We start from the raw sequence: 14,469 nt of genomic DNA on the forward strand, positions 1-14,469 counted from the left end.
TCGGCGCACGAGTAAGGATACGCTTTACTCGATAGCCAAGTCCTTAGGCCTAACGATATACAACAAGTAGCCTGTTGTTGGATATCCTACATGTTTCAAGCCCCGCACGGACTTGACCCGCTTCAAAAATCACCGCGACTCAGGCGTTACGTTCCCTGTGGCGCGGCTGCGTCGCTTGCTCAAGGCGCAAGCCGGACAGATGGCGCTTGTTTGCAAGGAAATATTCCGAAATGCAGATCTGACACTGTGAGGCCAGTTGTCGTCCCGACCATGAAGAGAAAATACGAAGGATGAGCTTCCTGAGCACGATGAATGGGAGTGCTAGTTGTTATCGGACCTGAGACAGGGGTCAGGGAAAGCATATTCAATTACCATGATGCCCGCAGAGCGCAGGAAGTGAGGACTCGATCACTCGAAGCTGCCGCCAAGATTTCGACATAGGAGGAACGCATTGATGAGGGCGGAGGGTGTGCACAAGACATGGCAGCGTTTCCGTGTGGATTCATATGGTAGATCTAGCATTGTCGAGTGAGGCACCCAACAACCAACGGATCGAATTGCACATGCTGGACAAGGTTCTATTTGTGAAGCGTGAAGCCGCGCTAAAGTGGACCCTGGAACCCTTCGAGTGAACACGTTGCTCCTCCTTCTTTCCAAGAGCTCGATTTCCAATTCTGGCGGTGCAAGGTTGCTATAACGCACACTTGGCCGGATCCTGCGTGTGGATGCACTAATATATTCTCCATCCACCACCAATCCGCGACTTTCCTGCAACCAACATCGACGCTACAACAACCACCACAGCTCGACCCCTCCACACCCTCCACACATACCTCGAGTCGCCATAGTCCAACACTCCTTGATACTGACCACAGAATGAAATACTCGCTGGGTCTAGCGGGTCTAGCTGCCCTGGCGGCGGCCTCATCGGATGTTCACGACCTCACCAAGGATACCTTCAAGACATTCGTCACCGAAAATGAACTCGTCCTGGCAGAATGTAAGTGTTCCATCATTTGCAGGAGATTGAAATGTCGAGGGGCAAATCGCTGACTTCTGCGCATAGTCTTTGCACCGTGGTGCGGACACTGCAAGGCCCTGGCACCAGAATACGAAGAAGCTGCCACTGCGCTCAAAGAGAAGGGCATCGTGCTCGCGAAGGTCGACTGCACGGAACAGCAGGATCTCTGCCAGGAATACGGTGTCGAAGGATACCCAACTCTCAAGGTCTTCCGTGGACCAGAGAACCCACATCCATACTCTGGCGCCCGCAAGGCTGATGCCATCACCTCATTCATGACCAAGCAGTCTCTTCCTGCTGTGTCGCTTCTGCAAACCGCGGAGGCTCTCGAGGAGTTCAAGACCGCCGACAAGGTCGTCCTCGTGGCCTACCACGCCGCCGACGACAAGTCATCCAACGCCACATTCACAGAAGTCGCGGAGTCTCTTCGCGATACCTATCTCTTCGGCGCTACATCAGATGCCGCTCTTGCGGAGGCTGAGGGCGTCAAGCAACCCGCAATTGTTCTCTACAAGACATACGACGAGGGCAAGGTTGTCTTCCAGGATAGTCGCGCTAAGGAGAAGATTTCGGAATGGATCAAGACCGCTGCTACTCCTTTGATCGGCGAGGTCGGCCCAGACACATACGCTGATTACATGGCTGTAAGTGACTACATTTATCTATCCAAGATTTGGCCAACTGACTTGTTTTTAGGCCGGAATCCCACTCGCATACATCTTCGCTGAGACCGCTGAGGAGCGCGAAGGGCTCTCCAAGACTCTCAAGCCAATCGCCGAGAAGTTCAAGGGCAAGGTTAACCTCGCTGTCATCGACGCCTCCCAATTCGGCCAGCACGCTGGCAACCTCAACCTCGAAGTTGGCAAGTGGCCAGCTTTCGCCATCCAGGACACCACCAAGAACCTCAAGTTCCCGTTCTCTGAGGCCGGTGACATCAAGGACATTAGTGAGAAGAAGATCGGCAAGTTCATCGCAGACTTTGTCGCTGGCAAGCTTGAGCCAAGCATCAAGAGCGAGCCGATTCCAGAGAAGCAGGACGGACCAGTCACAATCGTCGTCGCCAAGAACTACCAGGAGGTTGTCATTGATAACGACAAGGACGTTCTCCTCGAATTCTACGCACCATGGTGTGGTCACTGCAAGGCTCTTGCTCCCAAGTACGACGAGCTTGCCGGTCTCTACAAGGATTACGCCGACAAGGTCATTATCGCGAAGGTTGACGCTACCGCCAACGATGTTCCAGACGAGGTCCAAGGCTTTCCAACCATCAAGCTCTTCAAGGCCGGTGCCAAGGATGCGCCAATCGACTACGACGGCGCCCGCACTATTGAGGACCTTGCTAACTTCATCCGCGACAATGGAGCTCACAAGATTGATGCCTACGTCGAGCCAGAGCCAGTCGCTGAGACCGAGACTGCCGAGACCGAGGGCATGCCAGAGCAGGCTCCTGCCGCCACTGAGAAGGCCAAGGAAGACACCAAGGAGAAGGCCAAGGAAGACACCAAGGAGAAGGCCAAGGAAGGCGTCAAGGAGAAGGTCAAGCAGGCTGCAGAGGCAGTCAAGCAGGCCGTCATCGAGGATGATGAGGTCGCTGATCACGACGAGTTGTAATAATCTTTTTGGCTATGATGGTGGGAGGACCTCGTCATCTAGGGGTGATCTAGACCAGTAGGACCTGTATGAGTTACGTGTGTTTCCTCTATTCAGCCCTTGTTGAGCGCTTTTCTTTCACCTGAATTTCCTCACGTGTTCCATCAATCATTGAGCGATAGCATGTCTGCAGCATTCACCTTGCACCCGGCCCCGCTCCTCTCAGATCTGGCCGTCTGCTCTCGTCTGCTCACAAATGACCTGCTGAGGCACAGTGCTTGCGAAGTGCTGGTCCCGTCAGTCTTCACATCTAAGGATGTATGCACCTCCACGCCATGCCCTAACTCTCCATCCTCGAAAATCTCAACACAATCACAAGACTTCATTCAGCCTTCTCACCAACCATGCCACCCACCATCCTCCTCTCCTCAACACTAAAACAAGCAGTGCCTTGCTTCAAAGCAGAAATCAGTAAAGGGACACTCTTCTCCTGATGAAAATCTCCGGCACTTCTCAATTTGTCCAGGTCATTGGCGAATTCTCGGGTTGCTTGGCGAAGGTAGAAGGCTTGGAAGGAGTCTTCTGGATCTTGGGCAACGACAACTTTCTTTTGGGTTGAGTCGGGGTCACAGCTTTGGGGGGTGGTTCCTTTTTGGTCTTGGATTTTTGGATGCTCTTGAGTCGCTTTGATAGGCTTTTGTTGTTCTGGTTCTGAAGTGATGCTTTCGCTGTCTGATGAGGAGGAGGAGGGGGAAGAAACTGTGATAGATTCAGAATGGCGAGGCTTTGTGCTGATTTCTCTCCGTCTTACCTTCTGTCCTTGCTTTTCTCTTGTTCCTCCGTTTCTTTTCTGCCTGTTTGGGAGGCATCGTGGGATATTGATTATAGGGAAGAAAGTCGACGAGACTTTTGATAGAGCATAGAACTATATTTCTCGGTGTTGTTCTCGGCGAAATTGCTGCCGAAGAAGGTTTGCCGCCTTCCTTTCGTCCTCCACACACCCACTCTTCGCTCGAACATCAACTTCGATCAGACGAAATGCTGGAAATGCATCATCAAAAGACATCAAGATGTACGGTGGATTCAAAGACTACGATCAGTGTCACCTGTTCGAACTTTTCTGCACCGGCCACAACAATGGTCATCGAGGCCGACCAAATGAGACGACGTCGTGCTCGAACGAGGACCAATTCAGGCAAAGCATAAAGCATCATCTTCAGACATTAATCGTAAGGTAGATCTATTCCGTGATGCACTCCAGATCCATCCAACGCCGCTCCAAGTGAACGGCAGCAACAAATGGGTATCGTGTCGCTATGCAAGACCGCGACAAAGGCCTGCCCACACAATGCAAAAGGCCGTATACTATCCCAACTCTTGACTTTACTCATCTCTTCTCGTCGGGGTATTATTTTTAGGTTCTATTCAAAGCCGGCCCATCTCCAACATTACTTTCGTCGAAGAGAAACCAGCTCTTGCTCATCTACTTCCATGGCAGCGGCTCGCCGCCAGCAGCGCGCTCCTTTCGCACCGCCCATCCCTTTATGGCAAAGAGGATAACTTCCCATGCAAGGGTGATACCGGTAATGCCCATGGTGCAGGTGAAGATAGTCATGGCGTCCAGGCCGTTCGACTCGATCGCCCAGACATTGTCAGCGGAGCTGTTCATGAACATGATGCCGCCACTCGTCAGACAGAATGCAGCAACGATCTCGCTAGGCGGTCTCGATGGGAAATGCGACGTCGGCGGCTTCAACCACATCGAAATGTACGTCACTCCTCTGGCTAGAGCGAACGCAGTGAAAAGACCGCCCCACTGCGCATGCATCATGGTGCTGACCATACTCTCCTGCTGGTGAGCTCCCATCATCATGCCAAGAAGCATGATCGTCAATGCCGGCATGGGATTCAGTGGAACGCGGCATGTCTTTGGCTCTTCCCAACGTTCCGACTCTTCTAGATGCGGCTCGCCCGCCAGCCCTACGTCCTTGGTCTTTTGGGCTACGACCGGAGTGTTCCACAGCTCGCGAAGCCACTTCGATTCCAGCATCATTCCTAGCAGGCCACCTCCGAAGAACAACACCGTAATGCTGAGGTGCTCGAGATCTGACGGCGTCCAGCCTTTGCCCCAGTTGTTCATGTGCTCCATGAAGACATTCGTCGCGCCGTACAGCCAGATCACAAAGGACTCCGTGAACTCCGCAGAAGGAATGGCAGCCTTCCACTTCGAGACTACTGGCCGTTGTGGGCGAATATTCCAAGCCCAGCCGAACTCTGCGAATGCGCCCATCCATCGGCCGAGAGTCAGCAAGCCATACCAAAAGAATATACCGCCTTTGATGTAGTGCGCTAGACCGGAGAAGATCTGCCTATTGCGGAATAGACCACCAGAAACAATGAAGCCAGAGGTTATTGCAAGGAAGCCCAGGAGGAGCAAGAGCTTCTCAAGGACAATCTGCGAGCCCCGAACCGCCGTCGTCGCTCTCTTCGTTGAAAGCTTGCGCACATTCTTGGCGACGAAACGATCCAATTTGTTGTTGCCAAGGAAGCCTTCTTTCTCTGGATCTTCGTCCTCCTTGTCCTCTTCGTGCTCTTCATCAAATCCACTGTCGCCACCAAAGTCTTCGGGTTGCTGGTATACGTGCTCTGAAGAGTTCTGACGCGAGCCGAAAAGCGACGCTGAGTTGCGCTCGGTACCTTGGCCGGAATCTCTCGAATCTCTTGGACAAAATTCGTCATTGTACTGCTGGGCTCCATCATAACGAGACACACTGAGCGCACTCAGTGTCCCTCCATGTTCCGAAGAAGCTCGTCTGGAGGTCTTGTGCTCGCTATAGGCGACATAGGTGGACATGAAGGTCCAGACGATGGTGAAGGTGGTGACAACCCAACCAATAGGATGATGCGAGTTGCTCTGGTATAGGTCTGGCGTGGAATGGTTATAGACGAAGCCGGTAAAGAGTCCAAGCCCGTTGATAAGGTGAAACGGGATCTGCGCAGGAAGATGATACCGAGATCGCGCTATGCTGAGGAAGATTGCTAATGGCATGAATATAAACCACGCCAGGACCATCAAACTGGTATGCGCCAGATTCCAGCCAAAGTATTCTGGATGACGGAAATAACTGGCCATCTTGTGCTCGGGCGCTTCGTCCGCAGGCGCTGGCATTGCGCCATGGCTCATAGCCATATCTTCGCCGCCATGAGCCAGCGCGGTCCGTAGGACGAATGCCACAGCTGTTAAGAGGATTGCGCTTCGCGAGTGCATGGTGTTGATCGGGATGTTCAGCAAGCCTCTCGACTGGCAACGCCCTCCTCTCCCCTTCAAACTGGGTTACGCTTCTGGTTTGCCCAGTACGCAGCGACTTCCTCTTAGCTTCTCGTCTGCTTCGGTTGCACTTGACTGGCAGCTATTCACAGCGAAGGCGTTGATGATGCTCTGCTCTGCCAAAGCTAGACTGTTCTGAATCCTGGCAACAGCTACTTAACGATGCAAGGGCAATGGAAGTTTATTAGATGCGACACCAGGCCGCCGAGAGCACCAAGAGGATGGAGAGAAGCAGTACAGTCAGACTTGCATCCGCAGGTGGGCGCGTTACTTATCGACGAACAGCAGGCAGGAAGGGAGGCACGCCCTTCCTTCCGCTCCATCTGCGCTGGTGATGACTTCACGGCGATTACTACAACCTCTTGCCGGTGCACTCCCGGCGCCAACGCCAACGCATGGTCCCGTCGTCGGCGACAATCCAACAAGCTGTGTCGGCCGGCAAACAACCAACTAAATCCGAAATTCTGAAGCTTCTGACGTTATGCGAGCTGCAAGCTCTAGCTTGCTGCATCATCACGAGCAAGGCGCGCCTGGCGATCTAGCGCACGGCTAGCTGCATGCGAAGCGGCAATTGTGGCGTGACTGACGGACGCTTATTATGCTGGTCTTTTCCGGCACATCCGCAAGCATCCACGACGTCCGCGAACGAATCAACGGGCGCGAGGCCGAGAGCGTGGAAGAAGGAAGGCATCAAAATGTTCGATCGGTATCGGCGGCCTATGAAAGCCCGCGGTCTATGCCCGGAGAGCCTCTGCTGTACCCGACTTCGCAGCATGCGTAATATGATCATGATTCTTAAGAAGAATGTGTCCAAGGAAAATAACACATGCAAAAGTGCTACTGCGACTTCGCATCATGAATCCCCGAGAACATCGCCGTCGATATGCACCATGCACATACGGAGGTACCGCGGTGAGACTCCGCGGCGAGAAGTGCCAATGTCTGGAGTGGCATATGATCAGGTCGCACTCGCGAGATGCGATCATAAACGAACGACCAAGCAAGCCGTGTCGTTGTTCCAGCTTCTGTCTGTATCGAGGATTTGACAAGCCTGACCACGCTATTCGCACGGCTACGTGTATAGGGCTGCTGCAGGCCCCGCATTTGGCTCGTACAGCTCTCCATATGTATGTGGCATGAGGCATGTGGCATGTGCTTCTGCTACTGCGCCGCTGCAACCTCTCGCATTGTTTCGCATTGACCTTCGCGGATACAGAAGACGCCAGTGCTGAGAAGTGAGAACGCCTCTGCCGCTTGCCGAATCCATATGAGATGATCGACCGCTCTTCTTCAGCATTTGTCAGCCAAACCACTTCTGTTCTGCACAACACCGAAGTCACGCTGTCAGCTCCATCATTATCACGCGAGTAGCATGCCACTTTTGACACCACAGAACACAGCTCTGCTACAGCCTGTGCGATGCATAACCCTCCTACTTTTGACGCAGCACTGTCATCCCTTCGCAGCTGTCATAAGCAAGCAGACCCGATTGATGTCGATGGCTGCTTACTGAACTACCGCAATCGGCGAGACTGCCGAATCCTACGATTCCTCCATACCACGCTCAACACGCTGCAACTTTCCCTCACCTCAATCACCTAGGTTCTGCCCAAGCATGACTGATTTTATGCAAATCCGACAACCCGAAGTGACCGCTCTTGTGACATGTGACGGAATTCTTGTCAATTGCCATACTGCACATACTCTCTCTAGGTATAACCGAATATGCAGAGTTGATGCAAAAAGCACCGGACAACTGTTCTCCCTCTCGCTTTGTCTTGCACATCGGAATTCTCGGCTTCCAAGCTACCCGACCCCGGAACCCATCCTATCCTATCAATCTCGATCTGTGACCTCGACCTGGCAAATGTTCGCTTTTTTTCTTCGACGCGACCATGCATGTGCCACATGGATAATACCAGGGCCCTTGATACGGTTCTAGCGGCTTCACATAGCCGGTCGTTCGGCACTCCTTACGGACGAATTTTTGATGGCCACGGACTAGTTTTGTTCTTTAATGTTCATCAGCCAACTGCTGCCCGGACGCCGACGGATAAGCATACTCACTCCAAGTGCATGGATGGACATTGAAATGAACGCACGTCCACGAGAATGGCCAAGATAGCCCAAGGCTGTGGCGCCTCAAGTGCAAAGTCATAATCTCCCGGGAACAGCCTTTCAATCGACCCATTCGTTTGGACATAAACGTCCGATACCACAATGCGGCTGCCTCAGAAGGATTTGTATTTTAATGCCACCATTGCGAATACGAATGCGTTTGGACAAGACATCATCAGGACTGCTATTGCGTGGCAATGTCGCACAGCCAATGATCCCAAGACCTTAGGCTCGTCAGCACTCCTGGCTTGGTGTTGCTCACATCTCATTTTTCGACTGCTCTTCCACGTCATCCAGAAGACGTTAACGAGTCGTCAAAGGACATCACTAAAGCTGGTCATCCACAACCAGTAGCTGCCAACGTTCAATACCAAAGAAAGCAGCCATAACCCATCTCCCAGCTTCAAGGCCCACATAGGCTAGTAATGGCACAGATTCTCAGAGCATAGTCCCTACCTATAACGAACTTGCAGGAATCCAAGGCCGTAGAAACAAAGCAAGAACTACGCTGACTTCGATGGCAGTGCTGTTGAGGAGGTCGCTCCGACCGTCAATGGACACGCCCTTATCCTGCGTGTCGCCAGTCTCGGAGAGTATCAAAACAGGTCATATCTGCCCGCATCCTAAGGTATCACATCCATACTTCCGCGCCCCACGAGAACGCTAAATGCAAAGTCATCAAAGAGACTGGATTCGAATAAACAAGACTTCACGTCACGTCAAGAGAGTCCCGTCCTAAGTCGTCACTCTCTACGATTTTCTCAATGCCCGGAAATCTCAAGGCTGCAGTCTATCCGAAGACCACTAGATTTTCTACTTGGCTGGCACACCCTTTCTGGCCTGTCGGTGAACGGCCTGTTATGACCGATATGATTCTGTCCGATACGGCAATGGTATGCCTTCTGAATCGACGACTAACGATGGCTGTGTTATGTCTGTGTCGAAATTTGGAGAGCGGGATCACGGGAATCACGATCGGGCAAAAATATTGACGCTTCGTGTTCATGCTGGGATCTCTTCATCCAGACGTGAGTTCTGAGAATTCTCCATTTTGTCCTGGACGGGAAGCTCGTCTTACTTATCTCGAAAGAAAGTTCCAATGGATCTCCAGTCCGGCAGGACTAGGAATTCGAACGTCGACGGTCAAGCTTGGTCGCGAGCAATCTCCATGCTTCATACATACACACACATACCACATACCACAGCCCATCCCATCCCATCCCATCTCATCTCTCCTCTACGCACCCGCAAACCTCAACGGTTCCAAATCCCCACCCATCCTCCTCCTCATCCCCAAAACCCTCCCCTTAGCCTCCCTCCTCCGAACCGCCAACCCCAAAATCACCGCCCCAAGAACCCCCATCCCAACATTCGCCAAACCACTATACCACCCGGAACTCTGCACATTACAATACCTCTGGAAGTTGACACTCGTCAACACATCCTGGAGTTCCTTCGCCGTGCTAGAACACGTCCAACCCCATAAATCCCGGAATTTGCCATTTACAGGTTCTTTTCCGTACCGGTAGATTGCGACCGAGGCGATCCAGATGCTGATGTGGGAGATGGTGATGGCCCAGGTCCAGATTGTTGAGGCTGTTGAGACGCGGTTGGCGGCGCGGATGGAGCGGATGTACGCAAGGAGGATGAGGGTGTTGAGGAGGAGGGAGATGGCTGAGATGCTGAAGTACATGTATGTGTACCAGGTTATTGTGTTGTGGGCCCAGGCTGTGCGTTTGACGCTGTTTGAAAGAAGGTTAGGAGGAGATGGGAAAAGAGGGGAGTGGACGTAGGTACCGTACCCATCGACTTCGAAATATATGTCTTTCGTGAGCAGGAATTTTATGATTGTTGCTAGGAGGAAACCGAAGGTGATGGCGCTGAGAATTGTTGCGGAGATTCGACTGATGAGTTTGAGGATTCTGATGCGCTGTTTGAGGTTGTTGTCGTAGGTTTCTAGGTGGTGGAGTTCTGAGGTGTCTAAATGACTTTGGTTTGGGTTGTTGTCGTGAGGGACGGGATTATAGTAGCTTGCATTGCTCCCTGTTCTGGAGTGGATTGATGCTGTGTCGACAAGGTGCATTGGCTTGAGGTACAGGTCGTTCGGACGTTCGTAGAAGCGGCCTGCCATGGTTTTGGCTATTATCACTGCTTCTGCTGTCTCCGTTTCAGCTCGGGCCAAGGCGCCTACAGTTAAGGTATAGGTGCAATCACACCTCTTCAGTGGTACCCAATTCCCCGAAGAATGGTCAAGTCGTGGTGATGAAGTCGCGATGCTGTGATGTGAGGCAGCAGCAGCAGCCTTCATTAGTATGTGTCGAGGTCGCTCCAATTCAAGATCGGACCAGGCGCAGATCCACAGTACTCAGCTGAGTGGAAGAATGTGCAAGCTGCATTTCGCAACGCCACAACCGCACCTGGCATCAATTTAGTAATTTACAGCGTCTGATCACATCGGAGTGAAAGTGGGTATTCCCCAAACCCTTGCTCCTCATGGATTATAGCGAACAGAAACTTGTTATTCAGCGGTCCGACCCTAGTCACTTTCACTCCGATGTGGTAAGACGCTGTATACATGTTCATAGCTCTACTGTAACGAGTAGATTCCCAAAATGGCAGCGTAGTCCGGTATTTGGTGCTTCTTCGTCTTGCTGATTTGATGTCTCCCGCCATCTACTTACGAAGGCATTTGGCACTCATGTCGGATGGCTATTCCAGATACCGAATTTGGACAGCTGAACTCCCCAAACAGTGCTGAGGACTAGCGCAAGCACTTCAGATGGGTCTGAAACACTAGTGACACCTGCAAACCATTCGTGAACCTGCTATTCTGGCACGGTCGTTGACGACTCTTGAATTATGAGTAGGGCCTGCGTTGGACGGGTAAGGTTCCTGCCCCAAAGATCTCGAACAGGCACGCGACTCTATCATTCTTTCCTAGCAGCACTTGTATGCTAGTGCTCAAGGCCAGTGTAGCAGACATGTTTTGACGCAGCCTGCTTTGGACGATTTTGCATTGCCTCAACAACCTCATCTCGCTCCACGGCCTCTAGCAACACCTCTTGCAATACCACTACCCCGTGTTCCAGCGGCGCCTCTCGAGCTCGAACCTCTGGCAATACCACTGCCTCTCCCTCTGCTCGCGGTTCCTCTTCCTGCGGTGCCTGAAGCACCTCCTCTGGCGGGGGCTCCGGCCGTTCTCGTGCTCTTTGCAGTGCTTGGTGGCACTGAATTGAACTTGCTGCTTGCCTTGGAGCTCATAGGCGGGTTCTCCACAAAGCCACTGGTATCTGATGTCAAGAAAGTAGCTTCGATATTGCCGTCCTGGTTGGCTCGCGGTGTTCGTTGGTCGTGGAAATGCGAGTGGTCCAATGGGCTATTGCCGTCTTTATGCCGTTGATAGGATTGCGATATGGGTGCCTCTGGGAAGTCGACACAAAATGCCGTCATGTTCATGCCATACAGGAAGGCACCAAAATTCTCGTTGAATCGTGAAATGCTTTCGTTCAGCAGTTGCAGATGCATCATGTTGGCCTCCAGATCGGCCATTGCATCGCTCAGCTCGCCGAATGCAGGCTCCAACGTGGCCAGCGGGAAGTCATTGCCGGTGAGGGTAGTAGCAGCGGTAGGAGTGGTTTGCGATGCTCTCAGGCTCGTTCGAGACGGTGGTCGGAGAGGAGTGGTTGGGCGCGAGGGAAGTGCGCGGTCTGCGCCGGATCGTGTACGCGAGTGAGAGTCACTTCGTGGGCGAGGCTCGAAGTGGACGGGAGTGGTCATCGATGCCATTGTGGATTGTAGCGGCATCCGAATGCGTGGAGACGCGTTTCGTGTCGCTGGCATGGGAGGGAGGGGGCGGAAAGACTAATGTGCGCCTCGGCCTTGGATCTCATGACGCTGCCATGTGCACCACGCAGCCACGCAGCAGCCATTCTCCATTCGCAGGTAAACAGGAAGTCGGCTGGATGACTTGGCGATGAATGGTAAGAAGCACATCCTTCCCTTACGTCGTGCCGTCAGCGCTACGCCCTTCGCTTCCACCGCTTCCTATGTCCGTCTCCTTCTTCCGCCGCCTTCCTCGCTGCAGCACCCGTATCACTACCTCCACACCTCCACCACCCCTGCGGCGTCAATTTGCACCTTCGAACTTCACCCACACCAGCCTGCGCATACCAGAGCTCCACACCAAGAACTATTCGTCACGGTACCTGCCCACACATCCTCCCTCGGCTCCCTCTGCTTTCCATCCCACTCGCCCGGCCCTCCAACCTAATATCAGAGAAGCTGGTGTCAATTGGACTGCCCTGTTCCTTGTTGGCGCACTGTCCGCGGGTCTTGCACTATTCGGCCGCTCGTACCTGAATCAACCAGGAAGTGAAAATCGTTTAGATAAGGGAGAACGACACGAAACATACACCGCGCCGAGTGCGCCTCACAACGACGCTGACCTCGCGCGGGTCGAATACATCCTATACGAAAATCTTGCCTCCTTCGACTTAGAAGCTATGGCGCCCTATGGAGATGCGCCGGGGAGACCTGGGAATTTGACGCCAGCAGAGGAGCAAAAACTGAAGGAAATGTGGATCGCAATGTCGAAGATCAGTGGCATGATGCCGGAGGCTTCATTTATGAATGGGAACAATGACGCCGCTTCTACGACCTCGGAGACGCCCAAGAAGAAGAGCCGATTTGGATTCGGGCGGAGCAAGCAGAACGAGGAAGTAACCAATGGAGGCGACAATGACAAGCACGGGCAGACGAATCAGTATGAAAAGGCTCTTCAGTCGTTGACTCCGGAACAACTCAGAGAAGCCCTGTGGTCAATGTCAAAACACGATGATCCTGATGCACTACTCCTCCGCTTCCTTCGCGCACGCAAGTGGGACGTTCAAGCTGCGCTCGTCATGCTTGTCGCGACCATGCATTGGCGAAGTCAGGAAGTCCACCTCGACGACGACATTATGCCCAGAGGCGAGCGTGGAGCATTGGAGTGGAGTAAGAGCTCAGATGCCGCGGAGCGAAGAGAAGGCGAAGACTTTCTCGCACAACTGAGAATGGGGAAGTCGTTCATTCATGGATGCGATAACGACGGAAGACCTTGCTGTTTCGTGCGGGTGAGATTACACCATGGTGGCGACCAGACCGAGAAAAGCTTGGAAAGATTCACGGTCTGGACCATTGAGACTGCTCGCATGATGTTGCACCCGCCCGTCGACACAGCTGTAAGTGAGCCTAACTTCTTCCTGTCCTTCTCCTTCTAATCCGTGCTAGACTATTGTCTTCGATATGACCGACTTTGCTCTCTCGAACATGGATTACGCCCCTGTAAAGTTCATCATCAAATGCTTCGAAGCCAACTATCCCGAATCTTTGGGAGCAATCTTGATCTACAAAGCGCCATGGATCTTCAACCAAATCTGGAGAATCATCCGAGGCTGGCTGGATCCCGTCGTAGCATCAAAAGTGCATTTCGTCGCAAATATCGACGAACTTGACAGCTATATCCCGAGAGACCGGGCACCGAAAGAGTTAGGAGGGGACGAAGACTGGGAATGGAAATGGCCAGAACCTGTACCCGGCGAAGACGATCAGATGAAAGATACGGCTGGGAAAGAGAAAGTCATGGCGGAACGAAACGAGCTGATCAAAAGTTATGAGGAGGAGACGATGGCGTGGTGCGAGGGTAAGGATAAGGGGGAAGGACGACCGAGCATTGCGCAAAAACTGGCCGAGAACTATTGGAAGCTGGACCCATATGTGCGAGCGAAGACGCCGTATGATCGGACAGGTGTCATGCTGCCTGGCGGGAAGGTAGACTTCTATCCCAAGAGCAGTAGTCCCGCTGCGCCTGCGCCTGCGCCTGCCACAGATGGGACCACGGAAGATGACGTGGATTAATGTACTTGACCTTGACAGACTAGATGCTAGATGAGGCACCCGACGTCAATGGTATTTCCACGCTTTTTCATTCTGCCAGAACAACTACCTCTTCAATTCCTGAATTTTTGAAGCTTGAGACTTTGGTCTGGTAAGAAGTAAGAACATTCTCACGATGCCTTTTCCCCGCTTCGGCTGAATCGAATCGAATGCAGGTCTTCAAGCACTTTCACACCATGATGGAGGGGAAAAAAATATGCTATGCTTCCGCCGCGCTGGTAATAGGTCAGCATCTGTCTGTATCCGTTCTTATGTGAATTGACCCCCCTAGATGAGCAAAGGAATTTCGCTTCCACCACGCTAGTAATAGGTCAGCATCTGTCTGTATCCTTGATATATAGATTGACCCCCTTTGATCACGAGGGCACAACAGAGATTTCGATCCTGAATCTTCAGTCTCACCATTCTGTAGCCCACTCCTACATGTCTCGATAGGCTGTTATTCGAACTCCGCCTGGTGCTACCATGCCACGGACCC

At 52.6% G+C, this 14,469-nt stretch overlaps 7 protein-coding genes across 7 annotated transcripts; 3 read left to right on the forward strand and 4 right to left on the reverse strand.

The window, feature by feature from the left end:
* The first annotated feature begins 711 nt into the window (after nucleotides 1-711).
* On the forward strand, nucleotides 712-2,741 carry MYCFIDRAFT_57358 (uncharacterized protein). The gene is made up of 3 exons (XM_007933120.1): nucleotides 712-1,000; nucleotides 1,067-1,665; nucleotides 1,718-2,741. Exons 1-3 carry the CDS (start codon nucleotides 877-879, stop codon nucleotides 2,630-2,632), a joined length of 1,638 nt encoding a protein of 545 aa, XP_007931311.1. The 5' UTR covers nucleotides 712-876; the 3' UTR covers nucleotides 2,633-2,741.
* Nucleotides 2,742-2,993: 252 nt separating this feature from the next.
* On the reverse strand, nucleotides 2,994-3,185 carry MYCFIDRAFT_33384 (uncharacterized protein; the record flags this gene model as incomplete). Its single annotated transcript, XM_007933030.1, has 1 exon — nucleotides 2,994-3,185. A coding segment is annotated over one exon (192 nt), but the record flags the coding sequence as incomplete, so codon positions are not given.
* A 618-nt stretch (nucleotides 3,186-3,803) lies between these two features.
* MYCFIDRAFT_212559 (uncharacterized protein) lies at nucleotides 3,804-6,164 on the reverse strand. Its single transcript, XM_007933375.1, has one exon. It carries the CDS (start codon nucleotides 5,877-5,879, stop codon nucleotides 4,095-4,097), a length of 1,785 nt encoding a protein of 594 aa, XP_007931566.1. The 5' UTR covers nucleotides 5,880-6,164; the 3' UTR covers nucleotides 3,804-4,094.
* A 1,911-nt stretch (nucleotides 6,165-8,075) lies between these two features.
* On the forward strand, nucleotides 8,076-9,196 carry MYCFIDRAFT_212560 (uncharacterized protein). Its single transcript, XM_007933376.1, has one exon. It carries the CDS (start codon nucleotides 8,160-8,162, stop codon nucleotides 8,409-8,411), a length of 252 nt encoding a protein of 83 aa, XP_007931567.1. The 5' UTR covers nucleotides 8,076-8,159; the 3' UTR covers nucleotides 8,412-9,196.
* A 98-nt stretch (nucleotides 9,197-9,294) lies between these two features.
* On the reverse strand, nucleotides 9,295-10,757 carry MYCFIDRAFT_79060 (uncharacterized protein; the record flags this gene model as incomplete). The annotated part of the gene is made up of 3 exons (XM_007933377.1): nucleotides 9,295-9,799; nucleotides 9,860-10,244; nucleotides 10,739-10,757. 3 exons carry the CDS (start codon nucleotides 10,755-10,757, stop codon nucleotides 9,295-9,297), a joined length of 909 nt encoding a protein of 302 aa, XP_007931568.1.
* Nucleotides 10,758-11,087: 330 nt separating this feature from the next.
* On the reverse strand, nucleotides 11,088-11,834 carry MYCFIDRAFT_33671 (uncharacterized protein; the record flags this gene model as incomplete). Its single annotated transcript, XM_007933049.1, has 2 exons — nucleotides 11,088-11,185; nucleotides 11,231-11,834. The coding sequence occupies 2 exons, from the start codon at nucleotides 11,832-11,834 to the stop codon at nucleotides 11,088-11,090; spliced, it is 702 nt and encodes a 233-aa protein (XP_007931240.1).
* A 725-nt stretch (nucleotides 11,835-12,559) lies between these two features.
* Nucleotides 12,560-14,029, forward strand: MYCFIDRAFT_157818 (uncharacterized protein; the record flags this gene model as incomplete). Its single annotated transcript, XM_007933378.1, has 2 exons — nucleotides 12,560-13,276; nucleotides 13,326-14,029. 2 exons carry the CDS (start codon nucleotides 12,560-12,562, stop codon nucleotides 13,950-13,952), a joined length of 1,344 nt encoding a protein of 447 aa, XP_007931569.1. The 3' UTR covers nucleotides 13,953-14,029.
* Between the last annotated feature and the right edge of the window lie 440 nt (nucleotides 14,030-14,469).

The sequence above is a fragment of the Pseudocercospora fijiensis genome (assembly GCF_000340215.1).
Source record: "Pseudocercospora fijiensis CIRAD86 unplaced genomic scaffold MYCFIscaffold_10, whole genome shotgun sequence".
Taxonomy (NCBI): domain Eukaryota; kingdom Fungi; phylum Ascomycota; class Dothideomycetes; order Mycosphaerellales; family Mycosphaerellaceae; genus Pseudocercospora; species Pseudocercospora fijiensis.